Source organism: Ornithorhynchus anatinus, chromosome 13 (genome assembly GCF_004115215.2).
Source record: "Ornithorhynchus anatinus isolate Pmale09 chromosome 13, mOrnAna1.pri.v4, whole genome shotgun sequence".
Lineage (NCBI taxonomy): Eukaryota > Metazoa > Chordata > Mammalia > Monotremata > Ornithorhynchidae > Ornithorhynchus > Ornithorhynchus anatinus.
This window is the reverse complement of record NC_041740.1, coordinates 37,419,490-37,438,873: the sequence shown is the minus strand read 5'-3', so window position 1 is coordinate 37,438,873 and position 19,384 is coordinate 37,419,490. Positions and strand designations below refer to the sequence as shown.

The 19,384-nt window shown below is 60.9% G+C and overlaps 1 protein-coding gene across 6 annotated transcripts; it reads right to left on the bottom strand.

The window, feature by feature from the left end:
* Positions 1–1,832: 1,832 nt before the first annotated feature.
* Positions 1,833–17,704, bottom strand: BID (BH3 interacting domain death agonist). Of its 6 annotated transcripts, none has more exons than XM_029078107.2 (6): positions 17,585–17,704; positions 5,356–5,428; positions 3,569–3,782; positions 2,904–3,043; positions 2,596–2,808; positions 1,833–2,231 (listed from the first exon to the last, which is right to left on the bottom strand). In XM_029078107.2, exons 2-6 carry the CDS (start codon positions 5,365–5,367, stop codon positions 2,220–2,222), a joined length of 591 nt encoding a protein of 196 aa, XP_028933940.1. In that variant the 5' UTR covers positions 5,368–5,428; positions 17,585–17,704; the 3' UTR covers positions 1,833–2,219. The 6 variants fall into 6 exon arrangements, with proteins under 6 accessions (XP_028933940.1, XP_028933941.1, XP_028933942.1 ...); XM_029078108.2 differs by lacking the exon at positions 17,585–17,704 and adding an exon at positions 17,382–17,441; XM_029078109.2 differs by lacking the exon at positions 17,585–17,704 and adding an exon at positions 17,232–17,307.
* Between the last annotated feature and the right edge of the window lie 1,680 nt (positions 17,705–19,384).

Below are 19,384 nucleotides of genomic sequence, written 5' to 3'. Positions count from 1 at the left end.
GTCCTCCCACCTATTTAACCAGTAGATCAGTGGAACTTCGCTGTACGTCCACTCTGCGTGGAGCACTCTACCGAGTGTCCGGGAGACCACGACGGAGCCTTTTTGCAGTCTCTGCCTCGGCCAGGACCCGCCTTTCTTGAGACTTGCGGAGCTTCCCTCCTTGACTTTTTTTTTAAGGTATCTTAAAACGCTTACGCCGGGCCGAGCACGGTCCCGAGCGCTGGGGTAGAGTCAGGGCAGTCAGGTCGGACACGATCCCTGTCCTGAGTGGGGCTCCCAGTCTAAGGCAGAGGGAGAACAGGTACTGAGCCTCCATTTTACAGTTGAGGAAACTGAGGCCCAGAGGTGTTAAGTGACTTGCCCCGAGTGGCAGAGCCGCGATTAAGAACCCAGGCCTCCCGTCTCTCAGGCCCTTCCTTTTATCTTTTACGATTTCCCGTGGGAAAAAATTCCCTTTGCTTTATCATGCACTCACTGGATGATGCGTGCGTGTGTCTGGAACCTTCTCCCTTCAAGCTTCTCAGGTCCTAGCGACGTGGGATTGGCGAAGCACACTAGCCCCCCGCTTGGATGTCCAGATCTGATGGTAGGTTCTCTCTACTTGGAGGTAGCTAGAGCCCGGGTTCGGGAGTCAGAGGGACCTGGGTTCCGCTCCCATTTCTGCCCCTGGCTTGCCGTGTGACCTCGGGCAAGCCACTTAACTTCTCTGTGCCTCAGTTACCGCATCTGTAAAATAGGGTAATTGTCAAGCGCTCACTGTGCTCACTGGGCACTGTACTAAGCACCGGGGGTAAGTGGGTCGGACACGGTCCCTTATAGTCCTAATCCCCGTTTGACAGATGAGGGAACCGAGGCCCAGAGAAGTTAAGTGACTTGCCCCAGGTCACACGGCAGGCGAGTGGCAGAGCTGAGATTAGAACCCGTGACCTTACGACTCCTAGGCCCATACTCCATCCACTGGGCCGGGCTATTTCCGGATTAAGACCGTGAACCCCAGGTGGGACCGTGTCCAACTCCATTCGCTTGTATGCACCCCAGCGCTGAGCACAGTGGCTAGCCCATAGTAAGCACTTAACAGATAACATTATCATCGTCATTGTCGTCACTAGTAACGTCTGGATCCCCGCTTGGGCGAGCTTTGACAAAGGTGACCGACCACCCCGTTTATCGGAAGTCCTTCTCTGTGCAGAGCCACTCGCTAGCCCGCCGTCCCGCTGTCTTTCCATCAGCAGGGAGGTGCTTACCTGGCGGCAGAGGATTTCTGGGAGGAGGAGAATCTTGAGGTTCGGGATCTGAGTGGGAATCCGAGTGAAGGACGCCCCAGTCTCATCTCCTGCTCCTTCAGAAGCCTCGAAGGGTCTCCCCCGGGCTCACCTTGTCTGGGGTTGCAGGAGCGGGGAAGCCACTCGGGGGCCGGAGCCCGCCGTCGGCTTCTGCTCGTCTACGGTCCGGGGCCGGTCGCTTTCCAGCGACAGACGGCATCCGCAGAACTTCGAGGCCTAGGGCAGAAAGCTGCAGGCGCGTTCTGTATCGAGTAACCACTTCCTTCCCTTGTTCCTCTTTTCCTCCGGCCTCGCTCTTCGGCCCGCTCGGTTGGGGGGGGGGGGGGGGGGCCCTGGGACGGAGGGACTCGGCCAGGGAGCAGGCGGCAGCTTCTGCGGCCGAGCCGCCTCCGCCGCTCACCTGCCCCGTCCGCCCTGCCCCTCTGGGAGGGGCCGCTCGCGGCAGGGGGACGGCAGGGCTGGATTTTCTGCGGGGACCACCACCGAGGCGGCGTGCTCCGTTCCCCGCAGGGGGTGCTGGGCCAGGGAGAGCGACACACCGGCTCCCGGTGACAGGCTGCCAAGGGATTTCAAAACTTTTATTTAAAACGATAAAAAAAAAAAAAAAAATTCACAGCTGAGGTCAGAGATCGGCGGGAAGACTTTCCGAGCACCCGTCGTCGAGCCGGTTCCGACGGTTAAATAAAGACCGTTTCCCGTAGGGAAGGGTCGCAGAGAAGGAGGGGGCGGGAACCAGTCCCCCCGCCTCGGCCTACGGACCCGGCGTGCGGCTGAGGTGGACCTGCCGTCTTAAAAGCGAACCTAGTCTAAGGGAATAAACGGCCAAGCTTACTAACCACCGTCTGCGGTGGCTCCTCCCGCTAAACCAGCAGAGGCCCGGGCGCGCTCCTGAGTGGACGGCTGTTCTTCTCGCCTGCTCCTGCTGGCGGGAGCCCCTCAGGCCACCTCCTGGAGAATGGGGAACAGCCCGAGGGAGGAAGAGTGAGTCACGGCCGGCCAACGGCCACGGCTGTGACGTCGCGGGAGGGCTGCGGGAACCGGGCCGACCGGGGCACCCCAGAGGTGGGTCTCGCGCCCGATTTCCAGGAGGGGTGGACCGAGCCCAGAGCGGCGCAGGCCCGTCCGTGATTTCCTCAGGGCCCTCCCCCCCCCCCGCCCGGGCGGAGGGGGAGGGCCGAAAGCAGCTCAGCCGTCGCCGCCCGAAACCGAATCTAACTTGGGGCGGGCCCCACTTCCTGACGGGCGCGCCTCCCTCAGTTCGCCGCGCGACCGGGCCCTCCGTCTCCTCCTCCCCGCTCCGACCGGGACTCACGTTTCTGGCCAGGTTGCGTGTGTAGGCGAGGAGGCTCCGGTTGATGTAGTCCACCGTGGTGCGGAAGACGCTACGGAGCAGGGTCGGGCTGTGGTTCACAACTTGCTTGGCTAAGAGCAGAGCGAAGAGCAGCGTGGCTTTCTCCCGCTCCAGCTCCTGGGGCACCGCCTGCATCACGCGCTCCATGGTGGCCGCCAGGTACTTCCTCCTGTCCTGGAACGGGGAGACCGTCACCGGCTCGGTCTAAAGGCCAGAGGAGCCCCCGGGGCGAGCCCGCCGGGCCCAGACAGACGGGCGACCCCGCTCACCTCCTCGGACAGGTTGGCGTTCATAAACTGCCGGGCCACGTCGCGGACCAGGCCCTGCTGGATGTTTCCGTCCAGCTCGTCCCCGATCTGGGCCAGCTGCTCGGCGATGAGGCGGATGGCTTCCTCCTCGTGCCCCGATTCTGGTCGCGGCGACCGAGGAAGCAAAACGGGGCATTCGGGGGCTTCGGACTCCCGCGCCCGGGAGGGGGGCGGGGGCGGCGAGGGCCCGAGCCCCACGCCGCCGGAGCGGATGAGCGCGGGGCGGGGTCGGTCCGCCGAGAGCCTTCCCGGGGGGCCCCGCTGAGCGAGGGTGGGGAGGAGGCGGGAGGGGAACCCGGAGCCCGCGCCGGCCCGCGTTGGGACACTGTGCCCGGCCCCCTGCCCCCAGCCCTCCGTCTGGACCGACTGCCCCAGAGCTGCCCCGAGCGGGGGGACAATCAGCCCGCTGCGCCCGCCCGAAAGGCTCGGCCCCCGGGAGCAGAGCCCCGGGACCCCGGCCGAGTCCCGGCCCGGTCCGTCGGCCTCCGTCTCGGGCGGGGGCGCGCCCCTCCCTTAGGCCGAGCCCGCCGGCACCCCAGCTGCCGGGAGAAAGCCCCCGAGGGCCGGGGACCCCCCCCCACCCCCGCGGGGAAGGCCGCCGGGCCGAACGCCGAGGAGCCGCCTACCCTGCTCCACCCCGTGCGCTTGGCAACGGCCGCTGCGGTTTCCGTCCGTCTGCAGCTCCCCGTCGTCGAAGTCGTCGGGCAGCAGCTGCAGGTCGCTGCCCATGGAACGCAGCTCCTCGCGGAAGGTGCAGTTCCGGGAGCACTGGAGGAAGCTGTAGACCAGCATGCCCGTGCACACCTCGTCTTTCGAGTTGGGCGCGGAGCCGATTCCCACCTGCGGCACACGCGCGCACATATATATATATATATATACACGCACGGTGAACGGGGAGGGAAACTCTCCTCTGACCCATTTCTGTCAAGTTCCACAAGCCCCCCCGCCCTCCTCTGTCTCATCACCGACCCCTTCACCCCTCCATACCCGGCAGACCACCGCTATCCCCCCTTCAGGGCCTAGTAAGGACACATCTCCACGAGGTCCTCTTTTCCCCGGCTCCCTCTCCCTTCCGCGTTATTCCCCGCGCTTGGATCTGAGACCTTTGGGGGTGTTTGAGAGATGCCCCGCCCTCTGCCCCGCAGCACTTACCGGTTATTTATATTAAGGTCCGTCTCCCCCTCTAGAAGGTAAGCTCACCGTGGGCACGGAACGCTGTACTCTCCCAGGCATTTAGTACAGTGCTCTGCACACGGTAAGCGTTCAATAAATACCACTGAGGATGAGGAAGCGAGGAGGATCTCCAGGGGATGGAGTCAGGCTCCTACCGCCCGGTTCACCTCCGCCACTGCCAAACGGTTGCCCCGACCTCAATAAAGCCAGGCCGCGCGGTGCTTCCTGAGCTCCTCTGGCGTGGTCAAGTGCAAAGGGCCCGGGCCTGAGAGTCGAGAACCTGGGTTCCGATTCTGGTTCCGCCAGCTACCCGTGTGACTTCGGACAGGTCATCTAATTTCTCCGAGAAGCGGCGTGGCCCAGTGGAAAGAGCCCGGGGCTTGGGAGTCAGAGGTCAGGGGTTCGAATCCCGGCGCTGCCACTTGGCAGCTGTGGGACTGTGGGCAAGTGACTTCACTTCTCTGGGCCTCAGTGATCTCATCTGTAAAATGGGGATCGACTGTGAGCCTCACGTGGGACGGCCTGATTACCCTGTATCTACCCCGGCACTTAGAACGGTAAGCGCTTAGAATAGTAAGCGCTTAACAAATACCAACATCGTTATTCTCTGTGCCTCAGTTTCTTCAGCTGCAAAACGGGGGTTCAATTCACATTCCTTCTCCTGTTTACACTGAGCTCCACGAGGGCCAGGGACCGTGCCCAACCTATTAATCTTGAGTGCTCAGTACAACGCTTGGCACACGGTGCTGAAATGCCATTATCATCATTATGACCAGTGCCTCCGTTTCCTCATCCGTCTAACGGAGGTTCAGTACCTCTCCTCCCTCCCCCTTCGTCCCCGTGCCACAAGGGGCTCAGAACATGCGTCCGACCCGATCACCTCGTTTCTACCCTACCACGTGGTTCAGTGCTCGGCCTAGAGTAGGGGCTTCGCGATACCACCGTAATCATCATCCTCATCCTAGCCCGCGGAGAAGCCCCCGACGGATCTGTCCCCGGGCACCGCCTCAGGGCTGACAGACGTCACTCCTGGGGGTCACGGCGGGGGCCACAACTGGTGGGTTCACTGTGGAGCCAAAATGGCGCCATCGGCCGGAGAAAGGCTGGGGGGGAACGCAAGCTGACCTGGGCAACGGGTCCAGCCCCTCCCTCTCTGCGGGCCGCCCCTGTGGACCGTCCCGCCCCTTCCGCCGCCATCTGCACGTTCCCAGTTGCGCAAGGACAGGTTACCCGAGCTGACCTTATTCTCCATGGCAGCGCTGCCTCTCGGTCTACCCCCTCTGTCCTCCGGCTGACCGCCACAGGGGAAGAGCCTGGAAAAGAGAAGACCGACACGGGGGCGAAAAGAGGGACAGTGAGGTTTACGGGCAAGGTGGACCCAGCCGACGCCCAGCCACTGACTCACTCATTCCCGCACCTGGCCTGCCTCCACACTCCGACGCCACCACGAAACAAAGGACAAACACACCTCAACCCCACCGCCATCCCCTGGGTCCAACTGGGCCGAGTGGGGGGACGGAGCGGGGAGGCATCCGAACGGAGCACTCCTGGTCCCGGGACAAGGATACGGCCCCGTCGGCCCCGAGCAGAACCGTGTCACCTCACTGCCGGCCGGCGACAAGCGCGCGTTAACGTCGGACCCTCACGAGACCCTCCGAAACCCACACCGCCGGTCTCCCCCTACCCACCAAGGCCCAAGCGGCCCGTGAGACGGACGGGGAGGTCGGGGAAGGGGGGGATGACGACGACAGAAGTGGCTCGAGAATCAGTCCCGCCCTCTCCGACGGCAGACGGGCGGTCGGCAGAAAGTCACCAGGTCAGAGGGGCGGCTGGCCCCGGAGGCTGCTGGGAAACAGTCACCGGCTCACCTGCCGGAGGATGATGGGCCCCGGAGAGGCCAGGGCCGCTGCTTTCAAGAAACAAATTCTAGCCCGCTCTGTGTGACCCACGCTCCCAGTAAAGGGTTTGGATCATTAAAGTGGCCGATACCAAAAGCGTCATTTCAGCAGATGATTTCCTTCACTTCCTCCCTAACCAAAGCGGACAGTAAGTTTCTGCTCATCTCTCTGCCTCCGCTCACCCACTGACAGCTGTGCCAAGGAGCCACGACACCCGTCTGGAGGCGGGCAGCAAAGCGTGTGGGCGGGGAGGGGCGGGAGGGGAGATGGAACTATTAAAAACAACAATCACGGTAGAAGTCCACACATCCGCCGCCCGAACCACCCGGCCGGGAAAGATGAGGGGACGCTCCTGATAGGTTTCAGCGCGGGGGACGGTTGGTTCTGACCCATAAAGGCTAAATACTAATTTGGTGGGACGCCCTGGCCGTGGGGCTGGGGGAGGGGAAGGGGAACGGTAGGGATGGGGGTGCGGGGTGCTGTGCCGTCACCATCTGTGCAAAAATGGCACGCACAGAGTCCCCGTGACTCCACTGGGACTACGAGCCCCATCGGCTCACGGGCCCGAAGGACTCGTGCCGGGTCGGGGGTCGACGCTCCACGGCCCGGCACGGGCTGGCCGCCACGGGTTCTGGCCCGGGCAGGCGGAAACAAGCTTTCTTCCCCTTCCCCAACCTCCTTCCAACCGGGGGGCTGAACCCCGGGAGCCAAGGGGGCTGCAGGAGGAAGAGGAAGGAGGCCTCGGCCTGGAGTGGGAGCAGGGTCGGAGTCTGCCTCCTGCCTGTTGCCTTCGCCCTGGCAGCCGTACAGCTGGCCCAAGCCCAGACCACAACTCTCCCACCACCAATGACCACCACCAGCCTTTACGACCGCCAGCTTCCTCCTCCGAGAACTACCCAAGGAGAGGAGAGAGGCCGGCCCCCGCGGCTCGCTCTGCAGGACGGAGCCCCGGGAAAACCCACCTCCCGTCCCGTGCCCAGCGAGCCCCGAAGTCCACCAGATCTCCCCCCATTCCACCCTGGTCTCCTGCTCGTCTCTGCTTCCTTCTGGGGACCGTCCAGTTCATTTCCGGGTCCCTGGGGGAGACCCGCAACCCCGGGCCAGAGGTGGGCTGCGGGGAGCGGAAGGAGGACGAAGGGACCCGGCGTCTGGCCTTGGGGTCCGGTCTAATGGAGGAGGGGAAGGGAGAGATTGGCAGTCGAACCGTGGGAACCGGACAGAACCTGGGGATTGAACCGGATGGGTCAATGTGGGAAGGCCGCACGGAGGAGGGCAAGTGTGGTTCGAGGCTGGGCCCCCCGCGGGTACCCCGGGCGGCCTCGCCCCACCAATTCCCGGCAGAGGCGGGGCCCGAGCCGAGGGACCTCAGGGGGCTGCGGGGTCGGGGTGAGCAAGCCCAGCCGCCGGGAACCCTCAGCCCGGCACCCCGGACCCTGGCTCTGGCCCTCCGCCCCCTCGTAGGGGTGGCCCCACAGACTCTTCGCCTCCCACTCCCCGCCTTCGTCCCCTGTAGACCGGAAGCTCGTCACGGGCAGGGATCGCATCCGCTAAAACCCTTTCCTTGAGCCGACTCGACCTGCCCTCGCCATCCTGGCCTCCTCCTCGGAGCTCCCGCAGTAAGCGCTCGAAAAACAGCACCGATCGAGCCTGCCGGTGGGGAGTGGCAGGGCCCGGGTCGCCCGAGAACCTCCTCCTCAGTGAATCGGGCCGCTTGGGGGCTCCGGGGCTGGGGTGGGGGAGCCTCCGAAAGCTCAGTGGCCGGGGAAGCCCAGGGAGCCCGTCTCCAGGCCTCTGAGCGGTGGCTAGCGGCTCCCTCTCCTCCTCCCCGCCCTTGGCCCCAGAGGGCAGCGGCCACCACAGCGACTGTGGCGGACAACCCCCACCTCGCGATCCCGGGGAGAGGCCACGGTCGGCCGGTCCCTCCAACCTGCCCCTTCCTCCTGAACCGGGAGTCACACCCGGAAATCAGATGATCTATCCCCTGGCCAGCTCTCCAACCGTGTCCTCCGGGCCTCCAAGTCGGGGTGTAGGGGCTGCCCCAGGCTGCACCGCACAATGGCCACCACCACTAGCCCCCATCATCCTGGGAGAAGGCTCCTCTTGCCCCACCACCCCGAGAAGAGGTTCAGGACATTGTGCCCACTCCCCGAGGGTGAAGGTCCTCACCCGGTTCCGAGCCGGACACCCCCCAGACTCCCTCGTCCGGCCCGCCGGCCACACTGGGGGTCCGGTCACGGCCCAAGAGACCCAAAACGGCAGCTCTCCGCCCCTCCCGGTCCTCACCACCCCCTGCAAAAAAGACCTCTGGGCTTTTCCGCCCCCGTGCTCGCAACAGTCGGTCACCCCCGACCCTTCCCCCGGCCTCCCCCGCTCGGTCCAGCGTGGACCCTGAGAGGCAGGGAACCCCTCGCTCCCCCAGGGTGCCGCAGCGCGGTCGGCAGGATAGTGGGATTTGGGGAGGCCCCGGGAGGGAGCCGCTTTGTGGTCCATCTCCTGGGCTCTCGCCCGCCCCGCGCCCGGTCCCCGGGGGACGAGTCCCGCGGTCAGGGCCGCGGAGACCGGCGGGGGTGAGGCCCGGCGAGGCCCCGGGCAGGTGCGTGGGCATCCGTCTCCAGGAGAGGCGGACGGGGCAGACTTGCGCGCCACCCACCTGGGAAGCCTCTCCGGAGGGCGGCGTGGGTTGGTAGGGGCTGGGACGGGACAAGGAGCCCCCGCTCTAGAGCTGCCCGCCGAAGCCGGCGACAGATCCTCCTCCGCCCCCAGGAGGATGTCTTTCATGGGGATCACCTAGCCCAGTGCCTAGCCCGGGGCCTCAGTTCCGTCCGCCCGCACCCCTGCGGCCCCCCGCATCCTCTCCTCCCTCTGCGGGCCCGGCAGCTCCGTCCACCGCCCCTGGGCCGAGGAGGGGGCAGGCAGGGCAGGGGCTGCCCTCCCTCGGGCTGAACCCCGACACCCTCTTCCCCCCTCCCAAGCAGCGGAGGCAGGCCGGGGGACCCCCATCCCTCCCCCACCTCGAGGTGCCCCCAGGGAAGGTGGCGGGAGCCGGAGCTGCGAGAAGAGGTGGGAGGGGAGGGTTACCGGGGCAGACTTCCTCCCACCCGGCAGGGTCGGGGGCCGGGCCGCGCGGGGCCCGTTAGGGGGAGCGGGACAGGGCGAGGGGGTCAGGGCGCGGGGGGCAGGGCGGGGACTCACCGCTGGAGCGAAGGCGGGTGCGGGCAGAGCCTGCGGGAGCCCGCCGGCCACGGCCCCTCACCCTCTCTGCCCCGGCGGCCGCCGAGCCCGGACCCACGGAGAGCTGGGCACTTCCTTTTTCTTCCCCCGATCCGCCCCCGGCCCCGGCTCCGCCCCCCGGGTCCCCCCCGACCCCCCCGGCCCCTTCCACGACCAGAGCGGCTTTTCCCCATTCCTCACTCACCCCGTGCCCCGCTGCGCCCCCGCCTCCGGGTCTTGGGGTCTGCGGGTCTGCGAGTCTGCGGGCCGGGCGGGATCTGCCCGGAGACGGGGGGGGGGGGGGGGGGCGGGCACTCACCCCCACCCCCAGCACCACCCCCCCACATCTGCCACTCCGCTCCCCCAACCCGTAACTCCCTTTAGGGTCGGCCTGCCCTACTCCCGCAATCAATCAACCAAGCGGCTGCTAAGATCTATCGGGCCCGCTCACTCTCCTGCCCTCCCCCAAGCGCTTAGCACAGTGCTCTCCAAGCAGGAAGTGCTCAATAAACACCTTTAATTGACTGACATTTTGCATTTCTTGTCTTCTACTGTTTCGGTACTCCTGATGCGCCCTTCTGGGGTGTCCGTCCCCCCACCCCCGACACACACACACTCCCCCACACACTCCTCCCTCCCCCTCTCTCTTTCCCGCCTAAGTTTCGCACCCCCGGGGCCGGGGCGGGGGGGAGGGGAGAGAGAGAAAGGGTCCACGTCTAATTCCTTCCCGTGTACACTCTGCCTCTCTGCCAGCACTTTAAGTACAGTGCTCTGCACGGAGAAAGTGCTTAATACACCATATCTGGATGAATACCAACACAAACACCATTACTAGTTGAGCCCTGGGCTTCTCTGCCCAGAGACACGAGCAGGCCCGCCCCACCCCCCCAGCCCTGGGCCGCTGTCCTCGGCCCCCTCCCCTTCTCAGGGACTCCCACCCGTCTGTCTGAGGGGTGTCAGAGGGGCGTAGAAGATGGGCCGCTTCCCTCCCCGACAAGGCCAAGAGCTCTGGCTCCCACCTCTACTCAAGCCATTAGGGGGTGGGGGGTGTCAGGGGAGATGGGGAACCTGGCCATCGTTCCTGTCTCCTGGAGGAGACGGGGCAAGAGGCTGCATCTGTGGGAGTTAGGGGAGATGGGCGTGAGGCCCCGCGACGGGGAGCTGCCTGGGTGGAGAAGGTGGTGGGCTGAGGGGCTGCCTGGGTAGGGAGGGCGGTGGGCAGAGGAGCAGTCTGCTCAGTGAGGTGCATGAACCGATTTGGGGGGAGGGAGGGAGGAAGCAGAAAGGGGAGAGGGCCGGGCAGAGGCAGACGGGCACCCAGAGGAGGGGGATCTGGGGCCGAAGGATCAGAGAGCCCCGAATCGGGCGGACCCGGGGGGCCGGCGGGGGAGGAAGGCGGCCGGAGCGGGGCAGTGACACACGGCTCGGGCGAAGGGAGCGTGCACCACAAACCTGACCCCTGACCTGGCCTGGCGGCACCTAAAAAATCCGACAGAATCAGCAGGGCTGGGTCCTAGACAAGGCCCTCGGGTGGGAAGGCCCAGATTTCCCGCGTAAACCGGGGGCCCCGGTTCCCCACCCCAAGCCCGGGCCTGTATCTGAAGTGGAAACCCCCATCCCCTCGGCCCCCCGCCCCCGCCCCGGCCCCGGGGTGGTTAGGCAGCCCGGTTTGGGACCCTGCTAAGACCCGCTCACAAACCGAACTACCGGGTCTCTTCTCTGGGCGCCGGAGGGGCCGGGCCTGGGAGGGGAGTGGGGGGAGGAAGGGGAGGAAGGGGAGGATGAGTCACTGGAAGCTGGGGTTTCCTAAGAGCTTTCACAGAAGGCAAAACAAACATCTGTGAGTCCAGCAAGTCCAGATGAGGATGCGGACTCCCCAGGCGGACAGCCTTGGGGGGTTGGGGGGCGGCGCGGATCTCTTTCTAGCATCGGGGTCCTAGTGCTTGCAGTGAATGCTTGGCTCGTGGAGGTCCACGCTGGTGCCCAATCAGTCGGTCGATCACACTGACTGAAGACTTGGTTCTCACAAAGGGCACGGGAAGGATTTGGGGTTCGGCTAACCAGGCCCATGCCCTCAGGACTGGCCTTTGAAGCCCGAGGTCATCCCGAGACGGTGAGTCTCGAGCAAGCCATAATATTTATTGAGGGCATATTATGTGCAGAGCACTGGACTGAGCGATAGGTAGACTTCAGTGCAACAGAAAGTTTACCTATTATCTCTCTCTCCCCCGGCACACCGAATTACTTGAGAGATTTCAACAGCCACAGCAGTTGTGCAGCACTCTTTAACCGGACCCAGCAATAAACTGTAAGCCCGTCAAAGGGCAGGGACCGTCTCTATGTGTTACCGATTTGTACATTCCAAGCGCTTAGTACAGTGCTCTGCACATAGTAAGCGCTCAATAAATACTATCGAATGAATGAAATACCCGCTTCTCCCCGAGCCGGCCCTGGGCCCGGCTTCCCGGGAGCCTCATGACCCCTCCTCTGGCCGCACCGCCGTACGGACCCGCACACCATCCGCGGGGCCTTCCCTGGTCATTAACCCTGCCCGACGACTGACTTCCTGGGGATCCCCTGCCAACGCTTCCTTCCTTTCGGAAAACCGGGCAGGTGCCTCGCCCACTTCCTCTCTTGGAGTCCGCTGCTCCGGCTAGCACTGGGATACAGTGCCCCAGCGGGTGGCCCCTAGAGAGCAGATGACATCCCGTATCCAACAGGACGAGAAGCATCCTGAGAAGCAGTGTGGCCTGAGGGAAACGGCACGGGCCCGGGTGTCAGAAGGACCTGGATTCTGATCCCGGCTCCACCACTCGTCTGCCGCGCGATCTTGGGCGATTCGCTTAATTTCTCGGTGCCTCATTTCCCTCACGTGTAAAATGGGGATCGATACCGTGAGCCCCATGTGGGACACGGACTGTGTCCAACCTATCTTATATCTAACCCGTGTTCGGTACAGTGCCTGACACATAACACACCGTTACCGAATACCACGGGGGAAAAAAAAAGCTTGCTGCGGGGTAGGGCCCTGGGAGCAGGCTTATGGCCTGGGACGCTCTTCCTTCCCTCATTTTCTGATCTCCCCAGGCAAGCGGCCAGCCTGCTGCATGGTTGCAGGGCCACACCCTTCCTTTGACATTTGCACCCCCTGCCCCCCCGCCACGTGGCATCTCCAGAGGGGTGGGTCCCCGCCGCTCCAGGGTTGGGGGGAGGTACTGGCCCCGCGCGGCAGGGGGAGGCGCCTCTGCTGAGAAGCACTGAGCTCAGTCCTGATGGGAGGTCCCGGCGGCTCCCCTGGGCTGGGAGGGCACAGACCCCCGCCCCCTCCCGCTGCTGAACCACCGACTCGCTTCCACCCACCTCCCCCGACACACACATACCCCCCACGACCCCCCATCGTCCAATGGCCACACTGGGTCCCCCTACCCCGGCCACGAGGGCCCGCTGGCCCCAGGCATTTCTGCACTAGGTTTTTGCCACAGCAGCCTAGCAAATGGTGTCACATCTGCTGGTCCACAGACCATCGCTCATGTTCTGACCAGCCTGCCCTTCCTCAGAGGGACTCACTGGTGAAAACACATGAGAACAGAAATCTTTTTAAGAACATGAATCCCCTAGGTGGGGGTAGGGTGCCATCCTTTTTGTTGTGAATTCCCCACGCCTCGAGGTTTCAGTTAGAGACCCCCTCCACCGCTCTGCTCGCCCCTTCCTCCTACCTCCCCCGGCCACGGTGACAAACCCTCACCTGCCAAACTGGCCTCTCCGTGCCCGGGACACAGGGGACAGAAGGAGGCCGCCTTTTTTCCACCTGCTCCTGCTTTTTTCCTTGACAGCTTTCCCCCACCCCACCACCATCTGACTCTCCCTCTGTGGGGTCTCCAGTGCCAGGTGGGCGGCCTCAGCGTCACAGTATCTCCCCCTCCTTGCAAGCACCCACTAGCTCTGGGGTCCGGGGACGGTGACCACCGGCTTTTCAGCACACCTGGCTTTCCAGTAGGGGATCGCTATTGCTGCAGAAACTCTCAGCTCCTTGGGACTTCTCCGCCTCAGCAGCAGCAGCAGAATAATATATTTACTAAGCGCTCTCACTATACGCCAAGCACCGCACTAAGCGCTGGGTTAGATACGGGACTGTCAGGTGGGGCCCGGTCCCTGACCCAGATGGGCCTCACAGTCTAAGTGAAGTGAAAGCTAAGTGGAAGCAAAAGTAGCAGCAGCAGTTGTCGTAGTGAGGTATTTTTTGAGCACCTACTGGATGTGGTGCACTGTACTGAGCGCTTGGAACAGCCCGAGAGAAGCACAAGACACGTTCCCAGTCCACAAGAAGCTTGCACTCCAGGTGGAGAGACAGGCATAGAAATATTTTCAAAGGGGTAAATCGGTATAAATTGACTGAACAATCAATCCCATTTATATTTCCCCCTTAACTCTCTGAGGGAGAAGGTTGCCTGACTTGCGCCTAAAGAGGTTCTGGGCAGGAGGGAGACTGAGCGGTGGCAGGAGGGGAGCCAGCCAAAGGCCCTGACTCTGCCAACATCTACCATCACTGTAGACAACACCATCATCCTCCCCTTAACACAGGCCTTATCCTCATCTCTTCTCATTCAACCCACTAAGTCAGTCTGTCGGCGAGGCCTGACAGTTCTGCCTCGCAACGGTGCTAAAATCTGCCCTTTCCTCCCGAAGCAAACTGTTACCACGCTGTTCTAAGCACTTACATCCTGCCTCGACGGCTGCATCAAAATCCTCGGTGACCTCCCCGCATCCTGTCTCTCCGACCCATACTTCCCTCTGCTGCCCGAATCGTGGTTGTTTTTTTTTAATTCGGTCCATGACCCTTTAAGAACTCTGATATTCACCCCGACCCCACAGTACTTTTTATGATATTCATTAAATCAATCATGGTATTCATTGAGCACTTACTATGTGCAGACTACTGTACTTAGGGCTTGGGAGAGTACAATATAACAGAATTAGGAGATCTGTTCCCTGACCACAAGGAGATAGTGCTTACTAAGCACCAGGCACTGTACTAAGCGCTGACCATCTAACCATCAAGAGGTAGATACACTCTGATTAGCCCATGCCCAACGCCATCTTAATCCCCACTTTACAGATAAGGTAACAGAAGCATAAAGAAGTGAAGTGACTTGCCCATGGTCACATAGCAGACAGGTGGTATTTCCCGTACATACTTTTAGTCTCTGTCTCCCCCTCTAAAGTGAGAGCTCCTTGACGGAAGTGATCAAGCGCTTCGCACAGTGCCCTGCGCAGAGAAAAGTGCTCAATACCATAGAGTGATTGACCAATTTCCCCTCCCGGCGACTTGGAAAGGGGTTTGCTTCTCCTGCCACAAAGGATCAAGCTCCACCATGGGCTGGGGGAGAGCTGGCAATCGGTCACTGGGATTTATCGAGTGGCTACTCTGTGCAGGGCACTGTACTAAGCCTCTAGGAGCGCACAACAGGGAAAATTCCCACCTTTCCCACTCTGCCTTGGTCTCAGGCCACATTTTCGTAGCCAGGAAAAGGCCGGGTCGCTCTGAACCCAGAGAGCTCTCAATTTCACTGGGGGCCTCTCTGCCCACTGTCCCTTTAAGCTGGACCCAGACAGCCCTCCTAGATGCGTGCGGTTGTTTTGACGTGTCTATATCTATAATTCCATTCATTTATATTGATGCCTGTTTACTTATTTTGATGTCTGTCTCCCCCCTTCTAGACAGTAAACCCAGTGTGGGCAGGGACTGCCTCTATTGCTGAATTGTACTTTCCAAGTGCTTAGCACAGTGCTCTGCCCCCAGTAATCGCTCAAAAAATGAGAAGCAGTGTGGCTCTGTGGAACGAGCGTGGGCTTGGGAGTCAGAGGTCAAGGGTTCTAATCCCGCCTCCGCCGCTTATGAGCTGTGGGACTCTGGGCAAGCCACTTCTCTGTGCCTCAGTGACCTCATCTGTAAAATGGGGATTAAGACTGTGAGCCCCACGCGGGACAACCTGATGTCCTTGTATCTCCTCCAGCGCTTCGAACAGTGCTTGGCACATGGTAACCGCTTAACAAATACCATGATTATCATTATTAAATACGAGTGAATGAATGAAGGCTGCAGAGTCTCTCTCTGTCTGTCCCCCGCTCCCCCCCTCCGACACACACCTTTTCCAGAACCCCATCCTGTCTATTTGGAAATCCCAAGCTGGCCCTCCACCACGAGGAAGAGAGAAATAACTGATGACTCGCGATCTCTGCCACGAGATCATCAAACACCTTCCAAACACGCTCCAGGAGAGCCAAAACAAAGGAAACGGTGCCGGCGCCTTTACATTCGATGGTATTTATTGAGCACTTACTATGTGCACAGCACTGTACTAAGCGCTTGGAATGTACAATTCGGAATCTGGGGAAAGGCAATTGCGCTCTTTTGAGCGCGCTCTTTGGGCTTAGAGGGGACACCGGGCGACTCCAAAATCGTAATAATGATGGTATTTATTAAGCGCTTACTATGCGCCAAGCACTGCTGAGTTCTGGGGTAGATATACGGTCATCGGGTTGTCCCATGTGGGGCTCCCAGTCTTCATCCCCCCTTTTCCAGATGAGGTCACTGAGGCCCAGGGAAGTGAAGTGACTTGCCCAAAGTCATGCAGCTGACCAGCGGCAGGGCCAGGATTAGAACCCACGACCTCTGACTCCCAAGCCCGGGCTCTTGCCACTGAGCCACGCTGCTTCTCCGAAAGCGCCTCCACTGTGTGGGTGCGGGCAAGGACAAGGGGAGGCTTCGCCCCTCATTCATTCGTTCATTCAATTCATTCAATAGTATTTATTGAGCGCTTACTATGTGCAGAGCACTGTACCAAGCGCTTGGAACGGACAATCGGGCAACAGATAGCACCCATCCCGGCCCAATGACGGGCTCCCAGTCTAAACGGGGGGAGAGACAGACGGCAGAACCAAACTGAACGAAAGAAAAACCAGACAACATTATCACGAAGAATAGAATCAAGGGAATGTACACTTCATTATCAAAATAAATAGGGTAATAAATGATGAGAAGCAGCGTGGCTCAGTGGAAAGCGCCCGGGCTAGGGAGTCAGAAATCATGGGTTCAAATCCCGGCTCCGCCGCTCGTCACCTGTGTGACTTTTGGCAAGTCACTTCACTGGGCCTCAGTGACCTCATCTGCAAAATGGGGATGAAGACTGTGAACCCCATGTGGGACAACCTGATCACCTTGTAACCCCCCAGCGCTTAGGACAGTGTTTGGTACATAGAAAGCACTTAACAAATGCCATGATGATGATGATGATTAAATGATATATACAAGTGAGCCCAGCGCTTAGAACAGTGCTTGGCACATAGTAAGCGCTGAACAAATGCCATCATGATGATGATGAGGATTAAATGATATATACAAGTGAGCCCAGCGCTTAGAACAGTAAGTGCTTAGCAAATGCCACGATGACGATGATGACGATTAAATGCTATATACAAGTGAGCCCAGCGCTTAGAACGGTGTTTGGCGCAGAGTAAGCGCTGAACAAATGCCAACAAGTGAGCACGGTGCCGAGGGGAGGCGGAGCAGAGGCTGGGAAGGCCTGTTGGAGGAGGTGACACACACTGCAGGGAGGTGGAGAAAACGAAAGCGAAAGGAGAGAGAGGCCGCCTGGTCAAAGAGGTGCCACGTCACCTCATCGTGACCCCCTCCGCCCCACCGCCAGCACCGCTCCAGTTTCTCTTGGCAGCACGTGGGGCGCAGGACCGAGCCCGGCCGCGTCTGCGCAGGCGCCATCACCTCCCCCCCCCCCCCCCCCCCCGCGCGTCTGCGCAGGCGCCGTGGTCTCCCCACCGCTGGCCGCCTCCGCGCAGGCGCCGTGGCCTCCCCCTCCCCGACCGGCTCTGCGCAGGCGCCGTGGCCTCCCCTTCCCCGACCGGCCCCGACGGACGGCAGGCAGCCGCTCACACACACACACACCGCCACAAACCCCCATGCGGTCATGGGTTCGAATCCCGGCTCTTCCACCTGTCAGCCGGGGGCCAGTCGCTTCCCTTCTCGGGCCCGCGGTGGCCTCCTCTGCTAAAACGGGGAGGAAGACCGGGAGCCTCACGGGGGACCACCTGATTACCCTGTAATCAGTGCTCTGCACCTAGTAAGCGCTTCACAGATACCAACGTTATTATTATCGGACAGGCGGACACCAACGGGTCTCCGGCGGGCTCTCTGCCCTCCGGGCCGGCTTGAGGAGAGGCGGCCGTCGCGCGCAGGCGGCGCATGCGCGCCCCTCCCGCCCTCGGGCGCCGGCCGGGCGCGGAGCCCCCTGGGAAGCGGGGGTCTGAGGGAAGGAAGATGAGGCGGGTCCGGCCCGGCCTTCTTACCTGGACCGCCCGACGACGTCCGTCGAGCCGGGGCCCGGGCCGGGCGGGGGGAAAGAAGGAGTCCGGCTTCACCTGCACCAAACCCAGGCGGCCGCCCGCGATCCCCACCGGCTACCGCGTGGCCCGCGCCGAACGCCCCGCTCTCATTGGCTGCTGCCACCGTGGCCTCTTTGGCCCCGGAAGTCGCCGCCTGACCGCCAGGGGGCGCCCCCTCTCCTCCCCCTCCACCCCCCCCCTTTGGGGTCTTGAGGACCATGATAATGGTGGGATTTGTGAAGCGCTTACTATGTGCAGAGCACTGTTCTAAGCGCTGGGGAGGATCCAAGGTCATCATATTGTCCCACGTGGGGCTCCCAGTCTTCAAACCCGTTTTAATAATAATAATGATTATGGTATTTGTTAAGCGCTTAATAATAATGTTGGTATTTGTGAAGCGCTTACTACGTGCAGAGCACTGTTCTAAGCGCTGGGGGAGAGACAGGGGAATCAGGTTGTCCCACGTGAGGCTCCCAGTCTTCATCCCCATTTTAATAATAATGATTATGGTATTTGTTAAGTGCTTAATAATAATGTTGGCATTTGTGAAGCGCTTACTACGTGCAGAGCACTGTTCTAAGCGCTGGGGGAGAGACAGGGGAATCAGGTTGTCCCACGTGAGGCTCCCAGTCTTCATCCCCATTTTAATAATAATAATGGTATTTGTTAAGCGCTTAATAATAATGTTGGTATTTGTGAAGCGCTTACTATGTGCAGGGCACTGTTCTAAGCGCTGGGGGAGAGACAGGGGAATCAGGTTGTCCCACGTGAGGCTCCCAGTCTTCATCCCCATTTTAATAATAATTATGGTATTTGTTAAGCGCTTAATAATAATGTTGGTATTTGTTAAGACCTTACTTTGGGCAGGGCACTGGTCTGAGCGCTGGGGGAGAGAAGCAGCGTGGCTCAGTGGAAAGAGCCCGGGCTTGGGAGTCCGAGGTCATGGGTTCGAATCCCTGCTCCGCCGCTTGTCAGCTGTGTGACTGTGGGCAAGTCACTTCACTTCTCTGGGCCTGTTACCTCTGTAAAATGGGGATGAAGACTATGAGCCTCACGTGGGACAACCTGATGACCCTGTATGTACCCCAGTGCTTAGAACAGTGCTCTGCACATAGTAAGCGCTTAACAAATACCAACATTATTATACAGGTTCATCAGGTTGTCCCACGTGAGGCTCACATTTAATCCCCATTTTACAGATGAGGTCACTGAGGCCCAGAGAGGTGAAGTGACTTGCCCACAGTCCCACAGCTGCCAAGTGGCAGAGTTGGGATTCGAACCCATGACCTATGACTCCCAAGCCCGGGCTCTTTCCACTGAGCCACGCTGATCCCAGCTGGTCCCTAAGTGCCCATGTCCCCGAGGGGGAGGAACAGGTGTTGCCACAAACAGAAATCAGAAGGAAGACTTAACACTTCTCTTGCCCAAATCGCTCCTTTCGTAAGGATTGCAAAATTAATGATGATGGCATTTGTTAAGCGCTTACTATGTGCCAAACACTGTTCTGTAGCGCTGGGGAGAATACAAGGTGATCAGGTTGTCCCACGTGGGGCTCCCAGTCTTCATCCCCATTTTACAGTTGAGGGAACTGAGGCAAGAGAAGTTAAATGGCTTGTCCAAAGTCACACAGCTGGCAAGCGGAATTACTTCACCTCCCATCACCCCTATGAGGCTGGGAGAACTGAACCCATTCTAGGGGAAGGATGAACCCCGGAAAAGTGGAATAATAATGATGGCATTTGCTAAGCGCTTACTATGTGCAAA

Bases quoted from the DNA above. Each gene is read 5' to 3' on its own strand.
- BID (XM_029078107.2), bottom strand. The intron at 3,044-3,568 runs GTAGGCGGCTCC...CGCCGCGACCAG, and splicing joins AGCGCACGGGGTGGAGCAGG to AATCGGGGCACGAGGAGGAA. The intron at 2,809-2,903 runs GTGAGCGGGGTC...TCCCCGTTCCAG, and splicing joins ACGCCAACCTGTCCGAGGAG to GACAGGAGGAAGTACCTGGC.